Here is a 23,178-nt window from a genome sequence, read left to right on the forward strand (position 1 = left end):
AACCACTAACATATCTGATATTTGCTATTTTTTAATGTGAATTTGAGAACTGCTGCTTTATTAAGCATATTTACTTTTTAATTAAAATGTCTTAATTATATAGACTTTTTTTAATGTTACAAGAACTCAGGGATCTCCCAATGTTTGTGAGCAATGACGTTTTACTCATTGGGGTCTTTTGCTGGGATGCATTTATTGTGAAGCCTTCATTTTGATGTCAAAAGGCAGGTGAATACAGAAAGTTCAGAAGTGTTTGCGTTTTGATTTGGTGTGTCGTGAAAACTCTTTAGAAACTAGAGCTTATTTACAACAGTAGAAAAGTGCAAGAGGAAGCACACAAAGGACACATGCAGAGGATCAGTGTGACAGGAAGGATGCTAAGGGGAGAGATAAGAGGAGATGGAGACTGATGACCTGCTTAATTTCTTATGCTCCGGTCCAACACTGGTTGTGCATTACAGATCACATTTTTCCTGATGAGCTTCCAAAGCATTCATGGACTCAGAGCAGAAAAAACACAGATGTTAACTTTTATATGTTTGACTGATTAATTCTTCAACGACAAAGAACCACATTTTTACGGAGCCAGGAAAACCTTTAATGGGTAGAAACAAAACTGAGGCAGAGGTCAGTGCTTTTAACAAAATCTCATAAATAAACCAATCATTTTAGAGGGAGGCGATGACAAATCCATGGAAAACAAAAAGAACCTCATGACTAGCATGACAATGATGTCTGACAGGCGCTGCGATGGATGCCGTGGATGTTTACAGCGGGCTGTCCATCAGACTGGGGGTGCTTCAGAGTGCCTACAGCGGGAACACGTTGACTGAACCTTTAGGTAAACAACTATCCCTGTGAGTATAACAGCTGCAGCTTCTTTAGGTGACTTTAACCTTTGAGAGAAGACATTCCAGCTCGCATGATCTCATCCACCAACAAGATGTTGCTTGCGATCACCGTGCTGTGAACAGAGACCCGTGTTAGTGACCCATGTGGGCGATACATCGGGGTAATTTAAAACATTCCTTCGTCTCACCATGAGTGAAGAAGCTGTTTCTTGACACTGTAATTATCCCATACGCCTGCTTCTCCTGCCACCATTGGTTCTCCTGCAAAGCAAAAGGTTAGAATAAAAAAAAAAGGTTTAAATTCTGCCAAATTGTTACTGTTTAATAACTTCACATAGCTAAATACAACAATTATAGAGTTTTACTCTAAACTTTAAAATGCAATCACTTCAGGATTGACTGATCGCTGCTGTGGTTCTCACCTGTGCTGAGGTCTACTCCAACTAGCTGGCCAGACTCTTTGTACTCTGTCTGCAGCTTCAGCAGGGTCTCCTGTGGGTCGTAGCCAGAGTTCTGGGCCAGAACCTAAGAACAGAAAGATGGCATTTTAAAAACATCAGTAAATTTTGATACAGGATGGACTATAAGAAGGTGACAAATAATGGTGCAGCAAGAAACAAACCAGGTTTCGGTTAATAAAAATGACAGAAAATGAATTATTCTTTACCTTAGGGATGACTAGGAGAGCATCTGCAAATGCCTGGACTCCCAGCTGGGCTCTGCCTTTCACATTGGGCTTGTGTTTTACCAGAGCGTCTGCCACAGCAACTTCAAAGGCACCTGCACCGGAGACTACACTACCTGAAGACAGAAAAATAAAGATATTTAGGAAAGCAAACAAATGTGTCATATAAATTAACCCACTCGGGGAGGGAACAGCTCTAATATTTAAAACAATTAGTGGAGTTTGTTCTGATCAGCTGAATACATGTAGGAGAGACTAAACTCTCCTAATGCAGAGGATAAGATCAGAGTCATTGTAGCACAGACACTGAGACCAGGGAGAGCCACACTAGCATCCCTGGGTGTTCGCTGTGCAAATGAGACCTGTTCTGTTTTCCTTAAGGACAAATTAACCACCTTCAATTTCAGCTTGTTATCAACATAAAGAGAAAATGGATATTTTGATCTACAGTTTGTCCACACAATATTTGGAAAAAGCCTTAAAGGACTTCAGAGTGTTGTTTCATGAATGAATTTCTGCTTAAAGAATTCTAAAAACACTGATTTGTCTGCACACAGACATTAAAAAAAAAGTGTTAATCTGTTTAAAAAGGTAGCATTTTATAAGCCATACTAATGGTCAAGCAGAGCATCCAGTAGGATTAATTCAGATAGAACAAAACTGCAGAAATTCATCATCAACAAAAGTTTATGTTAATAATTTTTTAGTAAAAGGATTTTAAAAAGTAAAATAAGCATAGAGGAAATGTTCAGCTCTTACCATCTTCAATAGCGTTCTTTACTGCCCGCAGACCGTCCCTTACGGCATCTTTGATCTGTGTGAGGGTGTGTTTGTTGGGTCCCTTCACCAGCAGGGTAACTGAGCGAGGGTTTCCACACTTCTCGATGAACGTGTACTTCTCCTCTCCCTGCAAGCAAGGTTGCAGCATTAATATCATTTTAATTTTAAAAAGTTTAAATTTCACAGTTTTGTGGACTGAAAGGTAAAAAATAGACCCCCCCCCAAAAAAAGTCTCACCAGTGTGTGTTCATAAACCAGGCCAGCATGTCCCAAGCATTCAGGTGTGAGGTCATCAACTGAGTTCATGGCGATGCCACCGCAAGCGAGGGTGAGCCTGTCACAGGAACGACACACTGAGTGTAATTCAGCTTCTTAATATATGACTGACTGACACCGGCTGGTAGTGTAAAGCACCTGTATGGGTGTGTCTGTGCCAATTTCAAAACATAAAGCATGAGCTCATCTCAGCATGTTAAATCAAACAATTCAAAAATCTTCTATGAACTTTTATCTAAGTAATGTAATGTTTTGCTCATCTCAACTATAAAACACCACCAACATTTATAACACTGAAAAATATTTTTCTCACCTCTCCATGTTCCTCCTCTTTGCCCTCCGCAACCCAACAATGCCCTCTTTGGCTAGGGCGTCCAGGGAGAATGGGTCAATACCCTAAACACACACACAAAATAAGAAGACATGCTTGAGACTGCAGTTTACACTAAATAGTTCGGTAAATCTAAGCGATGTAAAGATTATCCTGATCCGCTGAATACATGTAGGGGAGGAAGAGACTCTCCTAATGCAGAGGTACAGATCAGAGTTACTGTAGCACAGACACAAAAACCAGGGGGAGCCATGATAGCATCCTTGGGTGTTCGCTGTGCATGCAGCCAGATTGGCTGGGCCAGTCTCAAAAGGCTTAGTGTTCATATGAAAACACAAAGTCAAATTACGAGCCTGTATCTTTAGTAGTACAAGCCAGACTGAACTGAGTTTGACAATTCTTTTTTTTTAAACTTTAGCCTTTGAACTATGTTAACATCCGCATTTTCTAGCATACCTTCTGGTTAATGACGACAAAGCCCTTGTCCCCATTGGGACACACTTTGTTTTTCAAGGCGATAATCTTCTGCACGCGGTCCTCGATGAACTTCCTTTCTGCAGCCACGAGCTTCTCCCTCTCATCAGCGCTCTTGTAGAAGAAGCCAGAGTTGACCTCGGTCTTCTCGTACTCCAAAGAGACGTTGCACGTCAGTATGTAAGCATCCTCCACCCTCTTCTTCATGTCTGGGTGCCGGGCGCCGTGGTCCAACACCAGACCTCTGATCAGCCTAAGAAATAACAGATCAGCATTTAGAATTCACAGTTAAGCACAGTCTTGTCTTATTCCCCTCTCCACCTCTGTATTTACACTTACTGTGTATCACAGTCGGTCTTGTGCTTCATCTCCATGATTTCCACCATATACAAGTCAGTGGGTTCATTGGGTTTAGCGATGGCGAGCACAGCATCTACTACAGCCTGCAAACAGACAAGGTGATCACAAGCTAAATGAGCGACAGCTAAGATTAGAGAATAGAGAAGTGCACTTACAACAAGCTACAGACTGCCATAAAGGTTCAAGAATAAGTAAGCCCTTAGGTCTGTGGCAACTTTGAAATGTCAAAGTAAACTAACTAATTGGCTATAAGGTAAAAACATCTAACATCTGCTTTGTGCTCGATTCCCTCATGTCTCACCTCAGTGAGCAGGTCTGCCAGCTCTGCGTGGACCTTGGTTCTGAGGGAGGTGCGTGCGACGTTAATGAGGGTCTCTCTATCCATTTCCCGAGTCACCTTTACTTCCTCAAGAACAGCCAAAGATTTCTCTTTTGCTGCCTCAAAGCCCTCGGCAATGATTCTTGGATGAAGACCCTGCAACAAACCATTAAAATGGAGTTGTGGTTAAAAAAAAGATACCTCAACAATTCATTCACTAGAGAGACTGACATGCCAAATACAAACACACACTGTGAACTATCTTGTACCTCTGAAATGTAAAGGTCAGCCTGCTTCAGCAGTTCACCAATGATGAGGACGTTGGAGGTGGTACCATCTCCTGTGATGTCATCCTGTGCAGTGGCAACCTTGGCAATCAGCGATGCTGTAGGGTGCTGAATTTGCTGAAAGGGAAACAGGTTGGGAAAAATTTTATGAAAATCCTCATTCATGGGTAATTCATGGCAGCAGTGCTAAACCTACTGATCCATTATTAATTATTATGAATCCTCAGTTGCATTACAAGGTACTAAGTTTGCTTTGAAGTGCTAAAAAAGGTATTTCCAGTTGCTCCCTTGTTTCCCAAAGGGACAGACAGATCTACAAGTTTAATAGGCACAGATTTTACACCGGATACCCTCCCATTAATCTGTACTTGGGATGGCATTAGGAGGATAGCAGGTTGTGTGGCCCGGTCAGCTGGTAAAGACTTCTGCGTTCAATATATTTTTTAGAATTTAGGTACGTTGTAATGGTTAACGAATTATTGTCAAATTATTAATGTGCACTGTGACAAATGTGGAAAAAGTGCCATCAAGTTCAAACCCTAAAGCACATCTATCCAGATATTTAAAGCTCAGTCAGATAACATGCTGCTGTTAAACTCATTGTTTGTGAGAACAAAGGCTTAAGAGACATATACAAACATTTAGGGTGTGGTCACTCTGTGAAATAGGCAATACAGTACTAATATGACATCACTGACAGAAGATCCTCATTTTACAGCTCATCGTGTCCCTTACCATCTCGTGTAGCAGGACGTTGCCATCTTTGGTCAACTTTATGTCTCCTGCACCAGACACCAGCCTGCAGATCCACAGAGACAGAAGAGGGTTAATATTTGTTAACCTACCTACTAGCGGCTTATATTATGATAATGCAAACTTTCACCCTATTATTGTTTGCCTGCTGAAGAACTCGCAGATTATGGCTGTTAGCTTTTATTTATCCATTTCCTCACATCATCTACAAATCCCCAAACAAATCTCTACCTGTAACTGAGTTATTCAGTCGCTCATCAGTATCTTTAGTTAGCGTTAAGGCTAAACTTGTGGACACGTTATACTTAGTACTACGACTTTAACGTAAACTGGCATGATCTGCTAACCGACTGAAGCTAGCATGCTAACGTTAGCTTTATGGCTGTCAGAGCGGATCATGACGATGACTGGGCAGGGCAACGAGTGCCGGGAAAATCCGCTAACCGTTTAGCGATGGCAGGCCTCAATTTATTTTAAGTGTGTTTTGGACAGGTACTCTGTAATAAAGAGTGGATGGTTTCTACTTTTCAGGCACAAAGACTTTGGTGGCGACATACCGCTATCGGCTGCAATGCTAAACCGGTGAATTGCTGCTAACGTTAGCGAGTTAGCATATCACGCGTGCTGCACAAAGAGCTCCGGCGGCACTCACATTTTCATGGTCCCCTTCGGTCCCAGGTTGCTTCTCAGCACATCCTGCAGCCCCCGGGCGGCACTAATGTTAACAGCCAGGGCGGCCTGGGCTCTGGCCACCTCTGCTTTGGGGTTTAGAGCTTTTACGGCAGCCATAGCGCAGCACAACCAGCGAAGTACAAGTAAAAAGTATCGCCGGTAGGGAGTCCACGCTACTCGGGTTCGGAAGCTCTCGAAAGGGGAGTCGCTTTCCAGAAGGCTCCAACACGTGTTCTCGTGCTGCATTTAGGGGACACGCCGACGCTGGGACATTCCGCATTTACAGCTATTACAACTGGTCCACACCATGATTTATATCAGTGCAGAAAAGTCATTACATTTTTCGAACCCATGGGAATATCGTGTCAGGTTGACTCGGCTTCTCCAAAAGAAACGTTAGAACACCTTCAAGGCAACAAAGTCAGATCATTTGTTTTCCGACTGGCAATATCGGTAAGCAAATCACAGTGAAACTGTGAACAATGTCCTGAAAAGTTATAACTTTTTGCGTGAAACATATTTAAAATATATATTTAAAATTTCCGACAGAATCCATCCTCTCCTTACTTTGCAGCATTAGTGCCGAGCATTAACCTTTAAGATTTCCATCACACCATGAAGGCAGCACAAGTCACACCCTAGACACCAATGTCTGGAAATACAACACACACACACACACAGACCACAAAATTCAGTTTGTGGTCTGAATTTTGCCTCACTTTTACCACTGGAACACCTCACAGAGCCGACATAAAATCAAATTTCGATATTTAGTTATTTTAAACGATTACTATTATTATTAAGCCTTACCATTTAATATAGTAGCATCACACTTTCTTCAGCATGCAAAATTAATATGCATATTTGATTTTTTTTTTTTTATGCTGATGAAAACAGAAAATTGTGGTCTGACAGTCAAAAATCAACTCACGTTCTATCATTTCAAACCTATGACAAAGAGCGCTCTTAATTTTTATCAGAAGTTTAATTAAATATGTACAACTAATCTTATTAAAGCACTGCATTTTACAATTTATCACACAAGATACTACTCCTCTCCTGTTCACAGGGTTATCAACACCCGCTAGGTAATAGAAGACCCTGCACATTCAGATTCAGGAGGGTCTGTAACTATGGTTTGGCCAATAATCCCACTATGTATATCTACAATCTGCCCATTTAAAAAGAAAGAAAGAAACGAAAGAAAACATTGATCTTAGTCAGAGCATACAATCACCCAGACATCATCTACTTGATATAGGGAAAGGCCAAACTTGTCAGTAAGCGTACAGCAGGCTATGCTGTAAATACAGATTAGTTCCGCTGGATTCAAAAACATGTCTTCTGTGTGGAAGAGCCACGTGTGTCATATGTTACAATTTGAACAATCAGGAGTTGTGGTCAGTTTAAAAAAAAAAAAAAAAACAGGGCAAATAATTCAAATTCAGTATTCATGATTCTGGTAAGACAAAAAAAACAAACAAAACAAAAACAATGAGCTGGCAACTTGTGTGTATGCAGTATTGTTGACAGGAATTGGTTCATCCAGTCAAATGATTCTGAAAGGAGTAAACACCAAGTTGGCTGTATCAAAGCTGTGTAACAAAAGAGGAGTGGACACACGATGAACTTTGAGTGAGACTGTGGCTCTGAAACAGACCAAAACCTGTAACTCTCAGCTTTAGTGCTCATTTTATAACACTGAACTTTAAACTGCAGGTTTATCTCTGTGAAACTGACCACTCAGTATGTATTTTAAGCCATGTAATTTTGACAGTGAGCTACTGTGAGCTCTTATTTTCTGCTGTAAGACACTGGTAATCATTATTTTGTTTCAGGACTCAGAAATCATATTAAATTTTCTTGTACATTAAAAAGGCCCTGTGACCAGCACACAAACAACAAAGAAAGGAAAAGAAAATGAAGACAGACAAGACATTTCAAACACCCTTTAAATGACAGAAGGTGAAGAGGAGTGCGCCCCCAAATCATAAGCACACCACATTAATAGGTCAGTAACATAGTAGCTGCTGTAACAGGTACAGTTTTGGTGACAATCATTTTGACCTCATCATCCAAACAGAAAAAGGGGAGAAAAGAAACCAAATGAAAGGAAACAAGATTGTGTTGATGTTGAGCAGATTTCCCTGGCAGTGCACACTTTGACGGTTGGTTACACTCTCGACAGATCAGTGTAATAGTTGCAGTGGCGGCTGAGAATTCTCCTCAGGTGTTAGTAGTTACTTCAAGGGTGAATTCTTCATGGGAATCATTATTCTAGACTCCATGTGCTGAATAAGAGGGACTGTGAGGTAAAGAACAAACAACAGTCTTAACAACAGATTTCCAACAGGGAACACAACTTTATCTCATTTAAATTTGCTAATGTTTCATGAATTTATAGCTAGAGTTCTCAGTTTAGTTTCAATGTTAACATCCCAATAAAAGCTCATTTTATTAAAGCCTGAGTTGTTGTACGTTGTCCTTACACCAACACTGCTGAGTGTCTTTGTAATCCCATTGAACATAATGATTCCCTATTGCTAAATCAATCCTTCATAGATTCAGGCATCAGAGAGACGCTGAAGTAGAATTTATTGTGCCACGTTTGTTTCCATTTGTGTAGGTATGAACAAGTGAAGAATTATGAGTATGTAATCTACAGACATGCTTGTGTGCAGTTCTCCAAAGAAAAGGAAGGAATGAAGCCCAAAGGTGATGAAAATCAGGCTTGAACAGTCTTCTCTGCAGCACGAGCTAAAAGCTAAAAGCATGGACTAAAGCACAAACAAGAATAACTCAGAGCACCTGGTGTTGGCCAGAGGGGCCGATGGCGCGATATGGCAGCCTCGCTTCTCTCAGTCTGCCCCAGGGCAGCTGTGGCTACAACTGTAGCTTGCCTCCACCAGTGTGTGAATGCGAGAGTGAATGAATAGTGGTATTGTAAAGCGCTTTGGGTGCCTTGAAAAGCGCTATATAAATCCAATCCATTATTATTATTATTATTATTATTATTCCACATATTTTAAGCTACTTTTGTTTTTAAATGTTTGTCCAATGCTGCCCCTCTGTACCTCTCTGAGCTCCTGCTGAGTGTGCCTAGGACTAATGGTAAGCTCAGAGGGGATCAGGCGTTTGCTGTGGCAGCACCAAAATTGTGGAATGAGTTGCCTTTACATGTTAGACAGGCACCTTCCTTATCCGTTTTTAAATCACGTCTTAAAACATTTATTTACCTTGGCTTTCAGCACAGAAGGACTTGTTGATGTCTCTTAATATGTTTTCTTATTAATTATATTATTTTTAATTTTAAGAAATTTTAGATGTAATTTAAACTGTTTTCTCTTTATTTTATATTTGTAGCACTTTGGCCAACATTGTTGGATGTAAAGTGTGTTATAAATAAAGATGCTATATTTGTAACACAGCTCACTGGTGAAAGTCTGCAAAGCTCTATGTACAACCAACACACTTTAGAGCAGAAGTGGGCAATTAATTTTCCCAAGAACTTTTACAGCCATGACAAGTTTTAGTGGCTAAAATGTCCAGTGAATGAACAAAAGTAACTCACTGACACTATTGTTCCCGCCTCCTCAAGTAGACTTTGGCTGTAGCTGAATAGTCAGTTTTTCATTGGGAAGCTTCCTAACAGGGAGACTTCATTGCCGGCTAAGAGGTTACATTTTCTAAACACTAAAGAAAGATTATACGATGCTTCTACACCTCATGCAGCTTACGAAATTCACTGGCATTAATGAGGTTTAACATAATTCAGTTTGCAGTTTCGCCAGCATTTAGGGATAACATTAATTCACATAAAACATTAGTAGATGCCACACTGATCATCTCTTCAGCAGGAAGAGATGATGTGAGCAGAAAGCAGCTAAATGAAAAACTCATTTACCACAAAGTTGTCTTTGTTTATATGATCTGCAGCAACCACAGCAATGACACAACAGGATGAAGTATCAAAGATGTGCATTTTGCAATTCACTTTTAGATTATAGCAGTTTCAACGCTGCGAAGCCAAGTCAACAGCATCTACTGACACACTGCAAGCACTTTAGTGCAATCTGAGTCTCTTTTCCTGTGTCCTGTGTTCTACTTCACTGTTTTCCTTGCTCTCATGATGCTTTTTCTCCCAGTAAAGCGATTATAAAAAAGACACTTTGTAAAAGGTCAATTTCTTTTCTGTAGGTTTGCACCTATTGTATCTTTTTAAAACACGGCATTTAGTTCTCAAAATTCATTATTACCAAGGTGTGTAAAAAAGTCAATACTTCCAGTATTTGAAGCCCTGAGAAGAGAATATGTTGACAGTATTAGTAATTAGTCTTCATTGTTTTAATCTATTCTTGATCGACAATTTATAATAAGTTGTTGGCAGCTTGGGTTCATCCGAGCTTAAATGTTTGAAATTAATATTTTCATTTAACGTTAACATGACACAAATATGGATAATAGATATAAAATAGGTTAATTTTAATGTCTTATGCCCACAACAGAACAACAAGACTCAGCACTTACAGTAACTAAAACTTGCTTAAGTATAAAAGTATCAGACTGAAACCAACCTGTGTAATAAACAACCTCGTCCCAGCCGTCACGCTGCCAGGCTGCGTTTCTGGTATTTTCTCTGGACTGCAGGTCCTTGTAAGCTGAAAAGAAACACATTCAAACTCACTGAGTAAAAGCTGTAGCTTTTTAAACCAAAGACGAATCATAACGTCAAACAGTCGTGCTCAGGAAAATTTAAATACTTGACAGCTTTTGCATTAAGTTCACTTCCAGAACCTAAAGGTGCACACCGTCACGTGGAAAGAAAGAAGAGCAACACCAAGTAACCTTTGTTGCGCAACGGACCGGTGTAATGTCAGACAATATTTTCGCAGACTGGCCTTTAAGGTGTCGCGGATAAATACAAAATAATTAAAATAATACGACCAAGACAAAAACTGTGGTAATTTGTAAATATAATAATAAACCCGAATTCACTGTGTAATTGTGTAACTTTATTAGCAGCGTCCTCCTGAAATGTACCAACAACATTAAGAGTAACATCCTCCTCTCTGCCCCTTAATGCTCTCTGGTCACTATGGTAACGCGTAAATACTGGTCTATGGCCCGGTGTGGGGACCGCTGTTTTACATCTAAAAGGCATGTACCAAAAACATGTACATACATTTGCATTTGTAGGTGACCTGGACAATATTTGCAGCATTTTTCTTGAATGATCCTGGAAACTCATCTTACCCCATAAGTGGTGAACTGTGTACAGACTTCCAATCTGTGAGAAAAAGCCTCCCACCGCCTCTTGGTTCTGCTGGCGAATCTCAATAGCCCGAGCCCTGCACAGCACCAAAGACATTACACAAAACAGCTTCTAAATAGAGTGGCAGTAATTAAAACACCACAACATCCACCAGTACTCCCCTCATTTCAAGTCAGTACATCAAATTTCAGTTTTAAACCATCAGCCTTGTTATAATCATCCCTGCATATTTGGTTTTATAAAATTAACAAAAATCAATTTCAATTCAACAGATGAATATATTGACATATATTAAATGAAGCCCAGGCAGTTAATGGATTATTATATGCGGTCATGCTCAGGAGTCATGCATACATTTTGTAGTCAGAAAGTACTGCAGACTCATTTTCACCTGCAACAAAATGTGAAACCAACAAACTAGCAGTGAGGAACTTTTTAGATTGTAGCTACAAGACTAGTACAAAGGGAACTAAAGCTCGCAAAGTTATCCCCCATAAATGATCAAATTTGGTGGCTCAGATATTACATGAAAAAGGAAAGTTGTGCCTTACCAGTAATTTCCCCATTCAATCATTGTGCCTGGCTGAGAAAAAGAAGGTAAAGATCATGTTCACTACATGTACCGCAAAATACAAAACAAAAACGCTCCCCCCAAAAACCCAGACTTACAGAGGGAGGACGACTAATTCTGTGGTTCATAAAAAAAAAAAAAAAAAAAAAAAGAGTTACCCTGAGTTGATACGATCGGAGCTCATAGATGTTGGGTCCTGGACGAGGGACGGGTTCGTTCCAGAAACTGAACTCCAGCAGCAGCTGGTTCCTACGAGACAGCAGCATCTTCCCCCTCTCATTCCTGTACTCCATAAACTTCTACAGCAAAGACAAATGAAAGAAGCACAGCGCTCAGAAAATCTGACTCAGCTAAAATAACTGCCAAATATATTTGTATTCATGTTGTTCGACTGTGAAGTCTGATCAGAATCTAGACAACGAAAGTCAGCTAGTGTGCATTCAGAGAATTTAAGTGAAAGAAAATATCTTTTTACCTGGACTCATAAAAATATATATACATATATAAATCACCTTTTCTGAGAAGGTATAATAGAGGAGTAGTGATATGCGGAGAATATATATGGCATTTATGGTTATAAATATAGTGTATACACTTCTAATTTGCCATGTGCTACTTAATGTATGCAGAGATAGATGAGTAAATTATCTGGGCAGATTAACAGTAGTATGTATTTACTGATTAAAGTTTGTGGAATTGTGCAAATTAAAATCATGAGGTTTGCCAAAGGACAGTTGATAAAGCAATAAAGGGAGCGTCACAGATGTGCAGGACCAGTGCACAAAGCCTATGCACGGTTTTGTAGCCTCTTGTTTACATGTGGTAGCTGTATTCTGTCACCAGGGGCCCGTTCTTCGTACCTCGCTAAGTAAGTTAGCTGGATTTGATTGTTGACGATTTCGCGTGATCTTGGATCGTTCGGTTCCCCGAAGCTCATCCGGGACTTGCTGTCATAGCAACAGAGCCATAAGCGTAAACCTGCTCGGGAGCAGGTTTACTTTATGTAAACAGGATTAGATCGCGGCCACGCAGGTATGTCCGCTTCATTTATACGAAAGCAACAGCGATATTCCACCACTGTTTCACCATAAATAAATATCATCAATGTAACTAAAGATAATGCAGCACCTGATCCTTTTATTGATTTCACACAGATACATACAGGTCATTTCCTAAAAAAGGGAAATGTACTATTAACATTCTATTACATGTATGTGATTATTACAGATGTAATTCATATTTCAGAGTAGTAATTGTAAATTACTTCGTGTAATCAAGATGAGAGACCACGGCTATAAAAGCGAAGGTGGATTTGGGAAGCCTGTCGCAGCCATGTCCTGTCCGTATACGCGAGCCACCCATTGCGGAAGGTGCAAGATTGATAAGGAGAGTCCTCAGAATTCAGCGTATATTGCGGGATAGACAGGATCCTTTAGCTCAGCGCGACAGTGTGCTCATTGAGAGATATCGATATTCCCGTGAGGGTATTATTCACTTAACCAACTTGTTGACGAGGGGGTGCAGGACCACCACCTGTCTTTTTTTGCTCTGCCCTTTTCTTGGTTGCTGTTATGAACAAACAAACAGATTATTTCAGGGTCTCTTTCCAAGAGACTAAAAGCAATATAAGTGATAAATATTACCATTCTGTAGAATATTCTTATATTTCACTTTTACTTGTTCCCATGTTCTAGTGGGTCCTGTTGTGAATGTGAGAGTGACTGAATAGTGGTATTGTCATGCGCTTTGGGTGCCTTGAAAAGCGCTATATAAATCCACTCCATTATTATTGTTATTATTAAATTACTTACGAGTTTGATTTGTCAGCAACTTTCTGCCAGCCCTCTCTCCTTGCTTTTGCAGCCTTTGCAGTGTTCCCTTGCGTTCTGATTAAACTCTGAAACTCCTGAAATCCCTCACTCAAGGGTTCTTGCTCTGCTGCCGAAAAATACCGAGCGCGCTCCTTCGACATTTTCGCCGACCAATCAGAGGGTTGCCGATCAATGTTTCTGCTATCAATGCGTAGCCCCTTTTACGACACCCAGTGATCTCACATTACTTCATCCAGCTGTACTAATCGTCAACAGCAGGTGTGTTCGGAGAACCGGATTAGCGAGCTCAGAGTTAGCGCGATGATTTGGTCTTGGATGTAGTAAGCGACGTACGAAGAACGGGCCCCAGGTGGCAGAGCCACAAATATGTGAAACAGGTTGGTTTTCTTTGTAATTATCTGACCAATCAGTTCATGCTCTTCAATGTGGGAGGAACACATTATTACAAGCCACTTACTTTATTTTATCTGCAGGGCTTTCCAAAAACTAAGAAAAAAAAACACATTTCTGAAGATTAAACCCGCAGCATGACTCATCTGTTCATTAACACTTTCCTTCTTCAAAGCATTACTGTGTAAATAACCTTTAAAGATTACTGGAAACATTAAAGATAAAGATGGAAGGAAAATGTCACGTGGGTCTAGCTAGATGGGTGCACTGCTGGAAACATTGGCCTACAGATAACCAACGGCCAGTAGGCTTAACTAATCGGAGCACCCGTTACCTTATTCTGCCTGAGTTTGTTCATGACTTCGGTGAGAGCCGGGTATCCTCCCCGATATCTCCACAGGTGAACTAGAATAGAAGGAGCAGAAGAGCCAAAGATAACGTAGCTCTTAAATAGATCTTGTCTTTTTTGGGGGAGTAAGAGTTTTGTTTTTCACAATAGCATCTGTGGTTAGACCTCCCTATGAACCACCCGTGATTGTGGAGCATGACGGGATTCAGTCTATACAGCATGAATTTCCAGTCAGTTTCTGTGTATGCATGTGAAAGGACATCATGTCATCTTACCACTACAATTATATCTCAGAAAAAAGAAAAACTCTTAATTTCATGAAGTGAAAAAATGAACATGGCTCTAACATACACTCCCCAGCCACTTCATTAGATACACATTGCTATTATCAGGTTGGACCATTTTCTGTCTTCAGAACTGCTTTAATTCATCAAGGTGCTGGGAACAGTCCTCACGGATTTTGGTTCATGTTGAAGTGACAGCATCACATAGTTGCTGCAGACTTGTCAGCTGCACATTTATGATGAGAAACTCTCTTTCCACCGCATCCCAAAAGTGCTCTACTGGATTGAAATCTGGTGACCAGTCTTTGTAAACCTTAGAGATGGGTGTGTGGGAAAATCCCAGTAGATCAATATTTTGTGTGTTGTGTGTGGCACCAACAGGTATGCCATATTCAAAGTCACTTAATACACCTTTCTTCCCCTTTCAGATCATCAGTTTGAACTTTAGCAGGATTTCTTGACCATGTTTGCATGCCTAAATGCACCGAGCTGTTGACATATGATTAGCTGATTAAATATTTGAGTTAATGAACAACTGAATAGGTGTACCTAATAGAGTGGCCATTGAGTGTATTTAATACATATAGTATCTCGGAAAATATTAAAAGAAACAATTCTAATGTTTATTTCCACATTAAACTAAATGCCTTTAATCTGTTAGTTCAAGATTTAGCATCAAACTGCAAATCAGAATACAAAACACAACCATGACAATAAGACGGAGCCAAAAAGGGACAGCGACAAGCTAAAAACATAGCACCATATACTGTCTAAGTGTTCACATGCTGAAAGTGTACTGATGCAACCTTTTAGAAAACCTTTCCTGACACTGCCAACATTACAGCTCTGTAACACCAGAGAGGGCCCACAGCTGTGGAACGACAAATGTCACCACTTGGACAAAATGGAGAGCAGCCAGGAAAAAGTTCAGTTCAGTCTCAGCTATAATTAACTGAAATAGAAAAGCTGAGAGAGGAGAAAAAGCACAGTGCCTTTAAGTAATGTCTGTTTTTACACAAAGATAACGACATAGTTTGAAAAATTCTGCCACATCTCAATGTAACTCATCTGCAGCGGGAAACAGAAAGCAGCAAGATTATCCCGCTGTACAACTTGATTTAGCTTAAACACGTACAGATTCTCATTAATCAATAGGACTCACAATCAAGAGGTCAAGTAGTTTGCATCTTGTAGAGCTAAAAGCAACAATATTTATTATAAAATGAGTCTGAGCATCGCATGAAATACGCTGGATTAAAAAAAAAAATCCAGGTCTCAAGTCTGTATCCATAAACTGCTTATTTAAATAAATAATATTCATGATGAACATTGTTCTCATTTTTACCTCGTAGTAATATGTTGTCTGCGAGGTTTCAATCTCATGTTTCCTCTTCTAAAAGAGAAGGTTGAGCTTTGACGAATAACCAGATTGAATGGGCTCAAATAATTCACCTCGCTGACATTCAAAAGAAAGTCCGTTGTAACTCAGGTAGGGTGGATGTTCTTACCTGCCTGATCCTGCTCCCCATACCATGTGTTCCAGGTGCCCACAAGCTCACAGGGGTATTCAGGGTCAGTGTGAATGGAAGGCAAGACATCCTCACTGAAGACACAGACAAAAAGAAAAGAAAAAGTGTGAAAATGCAAAATATCTGACATACTGGTTCCAAAAAAAGTGTTCTAATGTGACATCTGAATTAAGATAACACAACAAAGACTCATACCAAAGTTCATTGTAAGCATCGAGGCACTCAGGTTTGACATTGTGAACTGCAACAAAAGAAGAAAAAAAACAAAGCATGAGTAGACAACATGATCAAACAGATTTCATGGGTTTATTAACTGTTGTGGTAATCATTAACTGTGTCCCACTGCCAGCAATACATACACTGTATTTTATACAGGTTGTTGTCTTCTTTTTTGGCAAGCAGGTGAGAGTGAGCATCTTTTCTGGGGATGACTTTTCTAACAAAAAGGGATTTGAACCAGCTTTCATCACCAACATTTGAGAGGCTCCTGTGATGGGATTAAAACATTTTTTTTTTAAAAGTTGGATACAATCAACATTTCTTTGGCTACACAATGCAGCATTTAAGTACCAACAACAACAAAGCTCCCCTAATAATCCAACCCTGTTTCCTTCTATTCTGTGTTGTATTTCTCTGTGAACATCTGACATATATATTTTAGTGTTAAACCTCTAGCTGCTGCTTTATCAGTCCAAGTCTCAAAAATACAGATGTGGACAGGCTATATTCAATAATACCTTTACTATTGTTGTTATGAAACTTTCAAAAGTGTCCTGGCTTCCTAATGTGAATAAGGTCAGTTTTACTGCAAGAGCCCGAGGTGTAAACTAGTAAATGTCGGCTGAAGAAAAGGTGCAAATCTTTTTTTAGCCCAGCCAACCTATGCATTTCAGAGGTCAGCAGCTCAGAAGGCTGAGGGGTCTACACAGAGCACAAAACCCTGAGATTAGTCTGCACTGACTTTAATCAGCCTTCCTGCATTTTCTGTTAATGTACTCGATCTACAAGTGCCAACAGTCACCACGTGTAGCGGCTGAGCTTGTTTATCAGGAAACAGTCCACCGGTTTTCCTCATAATGCACCAAAAAAAGGACACATTTTAGTGTCAGTCTGTAGTCAGGTTTATACAAATATCTGCCTTTCAAAGGGAAATAACAGCTTATTTTAGGCCGCTCAGCTGCTGCAGCGAAGAAACTGAATCGTCCAGTGACCAAAACAAGCACAGCTGTGCAGCAATTCAATGCATTTTGACCTTGAAGTTGAATTCAGTTTAAGACTCAGAGTAACTCGGCGGTAAGTTTTTAATAATTTCTTCAACCCAAGTCTATAAAATCACGCATGACATTATAAATCAGACACTGGCGATTGTTAGGACAAGTTGACTCGCTGTTTATTTTAAAAATCGTGGGGGTAACAATCAATGTTAGCAGAAAGTTAGCAGATTTACAGCTACATGGCTAATGCTAGCTACGTTGCACAGAGATGTAAACGTAGCGAACGTCCTTACGTTCCCTTTAGCATTAGCTTAACCGCCTAGCAGAGCCCGCACGTTGTCATTGGGCTACACGAGCAGAAGTTTAATGACTTTTAAGCAATATTTATGCACCTGCACAGATAAACTGTGTATAGAAGAGTCTAACCTGAGGGCAACGTTCACCGGGCTGCTCGCATGAAGCCCGCTTCTCGTCTGTTTAAGGCCTCTACCCACTGTTTGAAGGACTCTGATCGCCATCTTTCCTCGAAAGCCGTGTGGAGGTTGCTGGAGGCTACAGCCGCAGTCCGTTCCCGCAGGAGCTGACGTTACTCACGGGAGCGTGACCCCGAGTTAGAACCGACAGTACCGGAATCACTTGTGGAGCTGATTTAAAGCACAGATATTAACACAGCTCAATACAAAATACGCAGAGTTCGCTGTTGTTGGATTTATGTGAAGTTTTCATAGTTTTGGGGGCTTTGATCGATCCGCCTGCTGAGCTTGCATTTATAACCTGCATATTCCCATTACTTAAAAGTGAACAGTTTGTCCCTAACAATTTCATTCACTGCACCTTTGTGCAACAATAAACTGTAAGGACAGCTCCCTCAGTAATTAGACCAGACTCACTGACTGCATATTCATTATAGCAGTCCCACTTACAGAGCCACTACTGACTGGAATCACCCCACCATGTCCAGATCATCACTTTACACACCCCTGCATACAAATGTTGTTTTCAGATTATAAAGTGCATATTATTTATAAATGCAATTTGCACTATTCTCTTAAACAATCTCAATTTTACTTTTTATTCTTCTTTAGCCTCAGTTTTATTTTTACTGGGGTTTTTTTAATCACCATGGTATACATAAAAGTTGTGCACTATCTCAGTTTAAGGTCTTAACTATGCACCTATTGTACTTTGACCATTATTTATTGTAAACTATACTATTATTTCTTCTTTATCCCGCTGATGTAACATAATTTTCCTTGTTGGGTCAATAAACGTCATTACAACTTCACTTAAAGCTCCAAAGTACCTTATATTAAATGCAAAATGAAGCAGCCAAAGCTTCATGCATGTTCTATGATAATAACATGTCTAATGTACGTTTTTTGTATTCACACACCTGATATCTACTTTCTTAGTTTTAAGTGAATACCATAATGGCATTTATTTTATCCTCCCTCCTCTCCTTTTCTCTTGGATGGGTCCTCATGGATGGGCCGATTAGATGATCCAGCCCAGGCCTTCACCTTTTGATTATAATATATTCCTAACCTGGATAACAGACACGAGTATCTTCCATGACATTGTTTTTTGCGCAGTTGTTTTATTTTGCAAATTCCTCTGAAAGGTGTCCACTACCTGAGCAGGTAACAAGGAAGTAATATTTAGTCTCTTCACCCATACATGTACAGCAAAGATTCTTAGTTTATAAACATAAATCCACATTAACACTTGAAACACAAGCATTGTAGAGTGACAAATAAGCTGATATTACTGCATGAAATCACAGTTTTCTGTCATGAAGTGGGAGTTTGTGCCGGTGGGGAATCGGCTCCACTGGGGGCAGCAGAGATGTTGAGCTCCTGCAGTTTCTCTGACAGCGTTTTCTCCTCTTGAAGTGGAAGGTCTGTTAGAGGCTCCACAAATTCAGTTCCTGCAACCCTCTTTCCTGTTAGGGGGTCAACCACCCGGCCAACTTTATACACGATCTCTGACAGTTCATGCTTCACGTGTTTGCTTCTGGGCTCAGGCAGAGCCTTGAGGAGGACGATATCTCCCACAGTGCACTGTTGCAATGCATCATGGGCAAAGTACGTCTTCCTTTTGTTGTAGTACTGCAGGAGAAGAAGAGACAATATCACAGTTATTCAAATATAAATTCATAAATGCTTGAACGTTTATGCCCAGAATTTCTAGTTCGAACCAAGTGGCAGAAAGCTAAGACTTTTGTGGCCTGAGGCCCTCGTCTCTGCTTTTTGCAGATGATTTGGTCTTTTTGACTTATCAGGTAGTCACCTTCAGCAGAAATGTGCAGAAAAGTCACTGAAACATGGGACAGTGGACCTCCCATCCATATAAAGGCATAAAAATAACATAATAATAACGCCCAATATAAACAAATAACCACCACCACGTGTGCCTCTTGCCTCTACAGAATAAATTGCAAGGCTCACAGTTTTCTTACTGACAATAAATAAAAACAGAAGTCCTTGTTTCTACCTCGGACATAATTGTGTTTAATGTCATGAAAACTTCAAGCTCTCTTGAAACCTTTGCTAAATCATCAATCAGGAAAGTCAGTTGATGCCTTTATTTTATTGTATTTGGATTACTTTAATTCATTGTTTATTTGTCTAAGCAAAGAGTCGTGGAGTAATGCCAGTGATCTACTCATTTCCTCTGATAGTATGCAATGAGTCTGACTTGCATAATGTCACCAGAACATGTATGTGAAGCCTTTTTAGGACATCCACGAGCCTTCGCTATATATGAAAATAACATCAACAGCACCGGCTCACTCCCACACACATCTGGTGTGCAAAACTGTCCGTTTACACACCTGCATCAGGGTATATTCTCTCCCTAAAGGTATCTGAGTCTTTTCTCTACAGGACCTTTAGCTGTGGACACAATCTTTAAAAAGGCCATTCAAATATTTTTGTTTTTACTCTTCTCTCCAACAACCTGTAATAGTTTCCTTCTGTATTTCATTTACTCTGTAGCTTTACCGGCCTATTTTAAAGCACTTGTACTCTTATTTTATAAAAGGTGCTTAATCCCCTAAAGCCTCACCTTGAGCAGGTAAGGGTCCAGCACCAGCCTGGTAACTCTCACTTTGGCCGTTTTGTGCATCTTGGTCCCGATGACTCTGCCGATGATCCATTTGGCATGGACTGATGCGTGCTGGACTGACATCCTGCAAAGCTTTACTCAACCTGCAGAAACAAAATATTATCAACCCTGACATCATTATATACGGATGAGACTCAACTGAAATGTAATCAATCTAAAGACACGTTCAGTTACAGTTTTACCGGATAAAACCTCTGAGCCGACAACTGTACTAACAATGTGAGTCAACGTAAAACAGCCGCTAAACGGTTAGCCTTGTTATGTTAGCATTAACTTAAACATACATTCATTTTTTAAAGAAAAGGTCATAAAAATAAACTGATGTAATTCGGCAAGAATACAAAATACCATTGAAAGTAGAAAATACAAAACTAACTCACTATAACCACGGGAAAATATCATCAGAAGGTCATACAAGCTCCTCCATGCTGTTCAGTTCTGCTCGTTTCGTGACGTAAACTACGGCTAGTAACGAGGGACATCGACAACAAGCGTATGCTTGCGTGTATGGAAGCTTGTTTCTGACACTTGAAAACGAATATTCTTTGCCACCAATAAGTAAAACCTCGATTTATCGACTCAAACGTCTGACCAAATATCTTGAAATGAAAAAAAAAAAAAAAACTAACGTAAAATGTTATTAAGGTCAAGACAGAAACTAAACACAAACAAATGTTATTTTCAGCTACGGAAACAAGCTTCCGTATTTACGTCCTACACAATTAGTCACAATTTTCCGTTTTAATTTCATATTACTTTATTTATGTGTAATTATTTTTATTATACGTCATCTAGGATTGAATGTGTGTACTTTCATATATTTTTGCAATTTTTAATGAATAAAATCGATTTTAAATTTATACTACTTACTTGAAGTGGTTTTTTTTTTTTTTTTCACTTTTTTCAACTTAATCTGTAGTGACATGCTAAATACTGGATGCTGCCGCCTATATTACCTTTCCTTTCTGTTTGATCAAAGTTAAAATCTGACTTCTGTTTGTCTGTTCGGTTGGTTGTAATTTTTATTCATTTATAACCTTTACTTGAATCTGAAATGATGACTACACTGGACTGTCTTTTGGACAATAATTATGTAAATATTTATTGGACATATTCTATATATGACGTCACTAGTGAAGGGCAGTACCTACTTCTTTATGCAATCTACGCAGCTCAAGAGTGGCTGAAGTTAAAAACTTGGAAACTATGAACATCAACAACATCAAAGATTGTTAAACAATTTTAGAGCCAAGCCAGCCAGTTGAATGTGTTCTTACCTACACTTCTGCTTTTCTTATGTGCAGAGCCACAAGTCTAACTTGGTGATATTCAAGTGTTTACAGATATGCAGTTGTGGTCAGAAGTTTATATCCACTCACCATGAGCGTGAAGATCATGGTAATTCTGGGCTTGTAATTATTTCCTTGATCTGTTCTTTTTTCCAAAGTGTAATGATTGCACAGCATATATCTTTAATCAATTAAAAGAAAAAAAAGAAATTGGTGCACAAGTTTGAATATATTTAGGATTTTCTTTAATCCACACAGAGTTCAAAGTATGCATAGAGGCCCAAATAATACACATACTCACTTAAATCTTTACATTCTACAGTGTCTTTTAACTTGACAAAGCCCATTCCTATTAACTTCTCATTAGTGATTATGATTGACTTCTCGTTCAGTATAAAACAGATTTGTTTGACAGTGTTCATTGGATTGACCAATACTCAGAACAATGGGAAGGTCAAAGGGACCCAGTGAATAGGAAATAAGGAGAATTGTAGAGTTACACAATCTGGGAAAGTCTCCTGGGTCTTTTTCCAAATAGCTGCAGATTCCAAGATCATCAATTCAAATAATTTCACATTAAGTACAACTTAGTTGGATGTGCCACCACTTTGCCAAGATCTGGAAGAAGATCCAAATTGTCACCATCAGACCAGAGGAAATTGATTTGAATGTTCTGGAACAACTCAGGATCCACACAGCCTCAAGCCTGCCATGAACTGGAATCCGTTGGAACAGCAGCATCACTGTCCACAGTTATGGGAGTTTTAAGTAACCATGGACTGAAAGTGTGCAGACCAATAAAGAAGCCCCTGCTCCAAAATCCACATCACGAGTTCAGCGGAAATTTGCAGCTGCTCACATGGACAAGCCAAATGTCCGCTGGAAAAATGTTTTTGGTCAGATGAGACAAACATTGATATATTTGGCCACAATTACAAGAGGCATGTTTGCATTAAAGGTGAGGCTTTTAAAGAACACTGTAGCAGCTCTCAAGCATGGTGGTGATAGCATCATGCTTTGGGGTAGTTTTGCTGCCAATGGAACTGATAAATTCCACAAAGTGAGTGAAATAATGAAGAAGGAGGACTAGCTTGGGGTGCATATAGTTGATCCTGTATATGTAACTCTGACTCTGTGGATTAGATAATAGTGCAAAGAAAAAATTAAAATCTCCAAATTACTAATAATGAATGTATATAAGCATCTGAACAGAAGTGGGTTTCCCTTTTCCAGTGTAAATAAAATATTAATTTTAACCACAAGATGGCAGCAGAAGAGAAGAGAAGAGGTGTATTCTTACTGAAAAGGATATACTTTGAAATTATGGGAAAAAAGACAAAATAAATATTTCTATATTTATAGGCTCCAGCCTCCCCTAAATTGAAACTTTTATAACAAGTCGTGAAAAGGATGGATAGATGGATAGTTTTAATGCAACAACATGACAGATGTTAGGTAGTGTTGCTGTGCTGATGATTCAGTGAGTAACCAGGGCTGCAGAGGAAGAGTGAAAAGAGAAAGGGAGGAGGTGATC

The 23,178-nt window shown here is 39.6% G+C and overlaps 3 protein-coding genes and 2 non-coding genes across 5 annotated transcripts; all 5 read right to left on the reverse strand.

The window, feature by feature from the left end:
• Positions 1-570: 570 nt before the first annotated feature.
• Positions 571-6,020, reverse strand: cct6a (chaperonin containing TCP1, subunit 6A (zeta 1)). Its single transcript, XM_085470520.1, has 13 exons — positions 5,769-6,020; positions 5,099-5,162; positions 4,346-4,480; positions 4,059-4,232; positions 3,737-3,840; positions 3,380-3,650; positions 2,906-2,988; positions 2,554-2,650; positions 2,296-2,443; positions 1,519-1,652; positions 1,274-1,376; positions 1,040-1,112; positions 571-964 (listed from the first exon to the last, which is right to left on the reverse strand). The coding sequence occupies exons 1-13, from the start codon at positions 5,903-5,905 to the stop codon at positions 892-894; spliced, it is 1,596 nt and encodes a 531-aa protein (XP_085326646.1). The 5' UTR covers positions 5,906-6,020; the 3' UTR covers positions 571-891.
• LOC146700351 (small nucleolar RNA SNORA22) lies at positions 1,757-1,891 on the reverse strand. The gene has a single exon (XR_014922708.1). It is a non-coding gene; the product is annotated as a small nucleolar RNA SNORA22 (small nucleolar RNA).
• LOC146700352 (small nucleolar RNA SNORA22) lies at positions 3,070-3,205 on the reverse strand. Its single transcript, XR_014922707.1, has one exon. It is a non-coding gene; the product is annotated as a small nucleolar RNA SNORA22 (small nucleolar RNA).
• Positions 6,021-6,754: 734 nt separating the features above from the next.
• On the reverse strand, positions 6,755-17,805 carry LOC146700353 (protein NipSnap homolog 2-like). Its single transcript, XM_085470523.1, has 10 exons — positions 17,656-17,805; positions 16,375-16,502; positions 16,211-16,256; positions 15,995-16,089; positions 14,188-14,258; positions 11,790-11,930; positions 11,612-11,643; positions 11,042-11,136; positions 10,363-10,446; positions 6,755-8,093 (listed from the first exon to the last, which is right to left on the reverse strand). Exons 1-10 carry the CDS (start codon positions 17,745-17,747, stop codon positions 8,029-8,031), a joined length of 849 nt encoding a protein of 282 aa, XP_085326649.1. The 5' UTR covers positions 17,748-17,805; the 3' UTR covers positions 6,755-8,028.
• Positions 17,806-18,806: 1,001 nt separating this feature from the next.
• On the reverse strand, positions 18,807-20,837 carry mrps17 (mitochondrial ribosomal protein S17). Its single transcript, XM_085470521.1, has 3 exons — positions 20,736-20,837; positions 20,296-20,438; positions 18,807-19,337 (listed from the first exon to the last, which is right to left on the reverse strand). The coding sequence occupies exons 2-3, from the start codon at positions 20,416-20,418 to the stop codon at positions 19,020-19,022; spliced, it is 441 nt and encodes a 146-aa protein (XP_085326647.1). The 5' UTR covers positions 20,419-20,438; positions 20,736-20,837; the 3' UTR covers positions 18,807-19,019.
• Positions 20,838-23,178: the final 2,341 nt, after the last annotated feature.

Source organism: Copadichromis virginalis, linkage group LG10, assembly GCF_057382275.1.
Source record: "Copadichromis virginalis isolate Kocher_CV1m ecotype Utaka linkage group LG10, C_Virginalis_male_GT1.1, whole genome shotgun sequence".
In the NCBI taxonomy this organism is placed as follows: Eukaryota; Metazoa; Chordata; class Actinopteri; order Cichliformes; family Cichlidae; genus Copadichromis; species Copadichromis virginalis.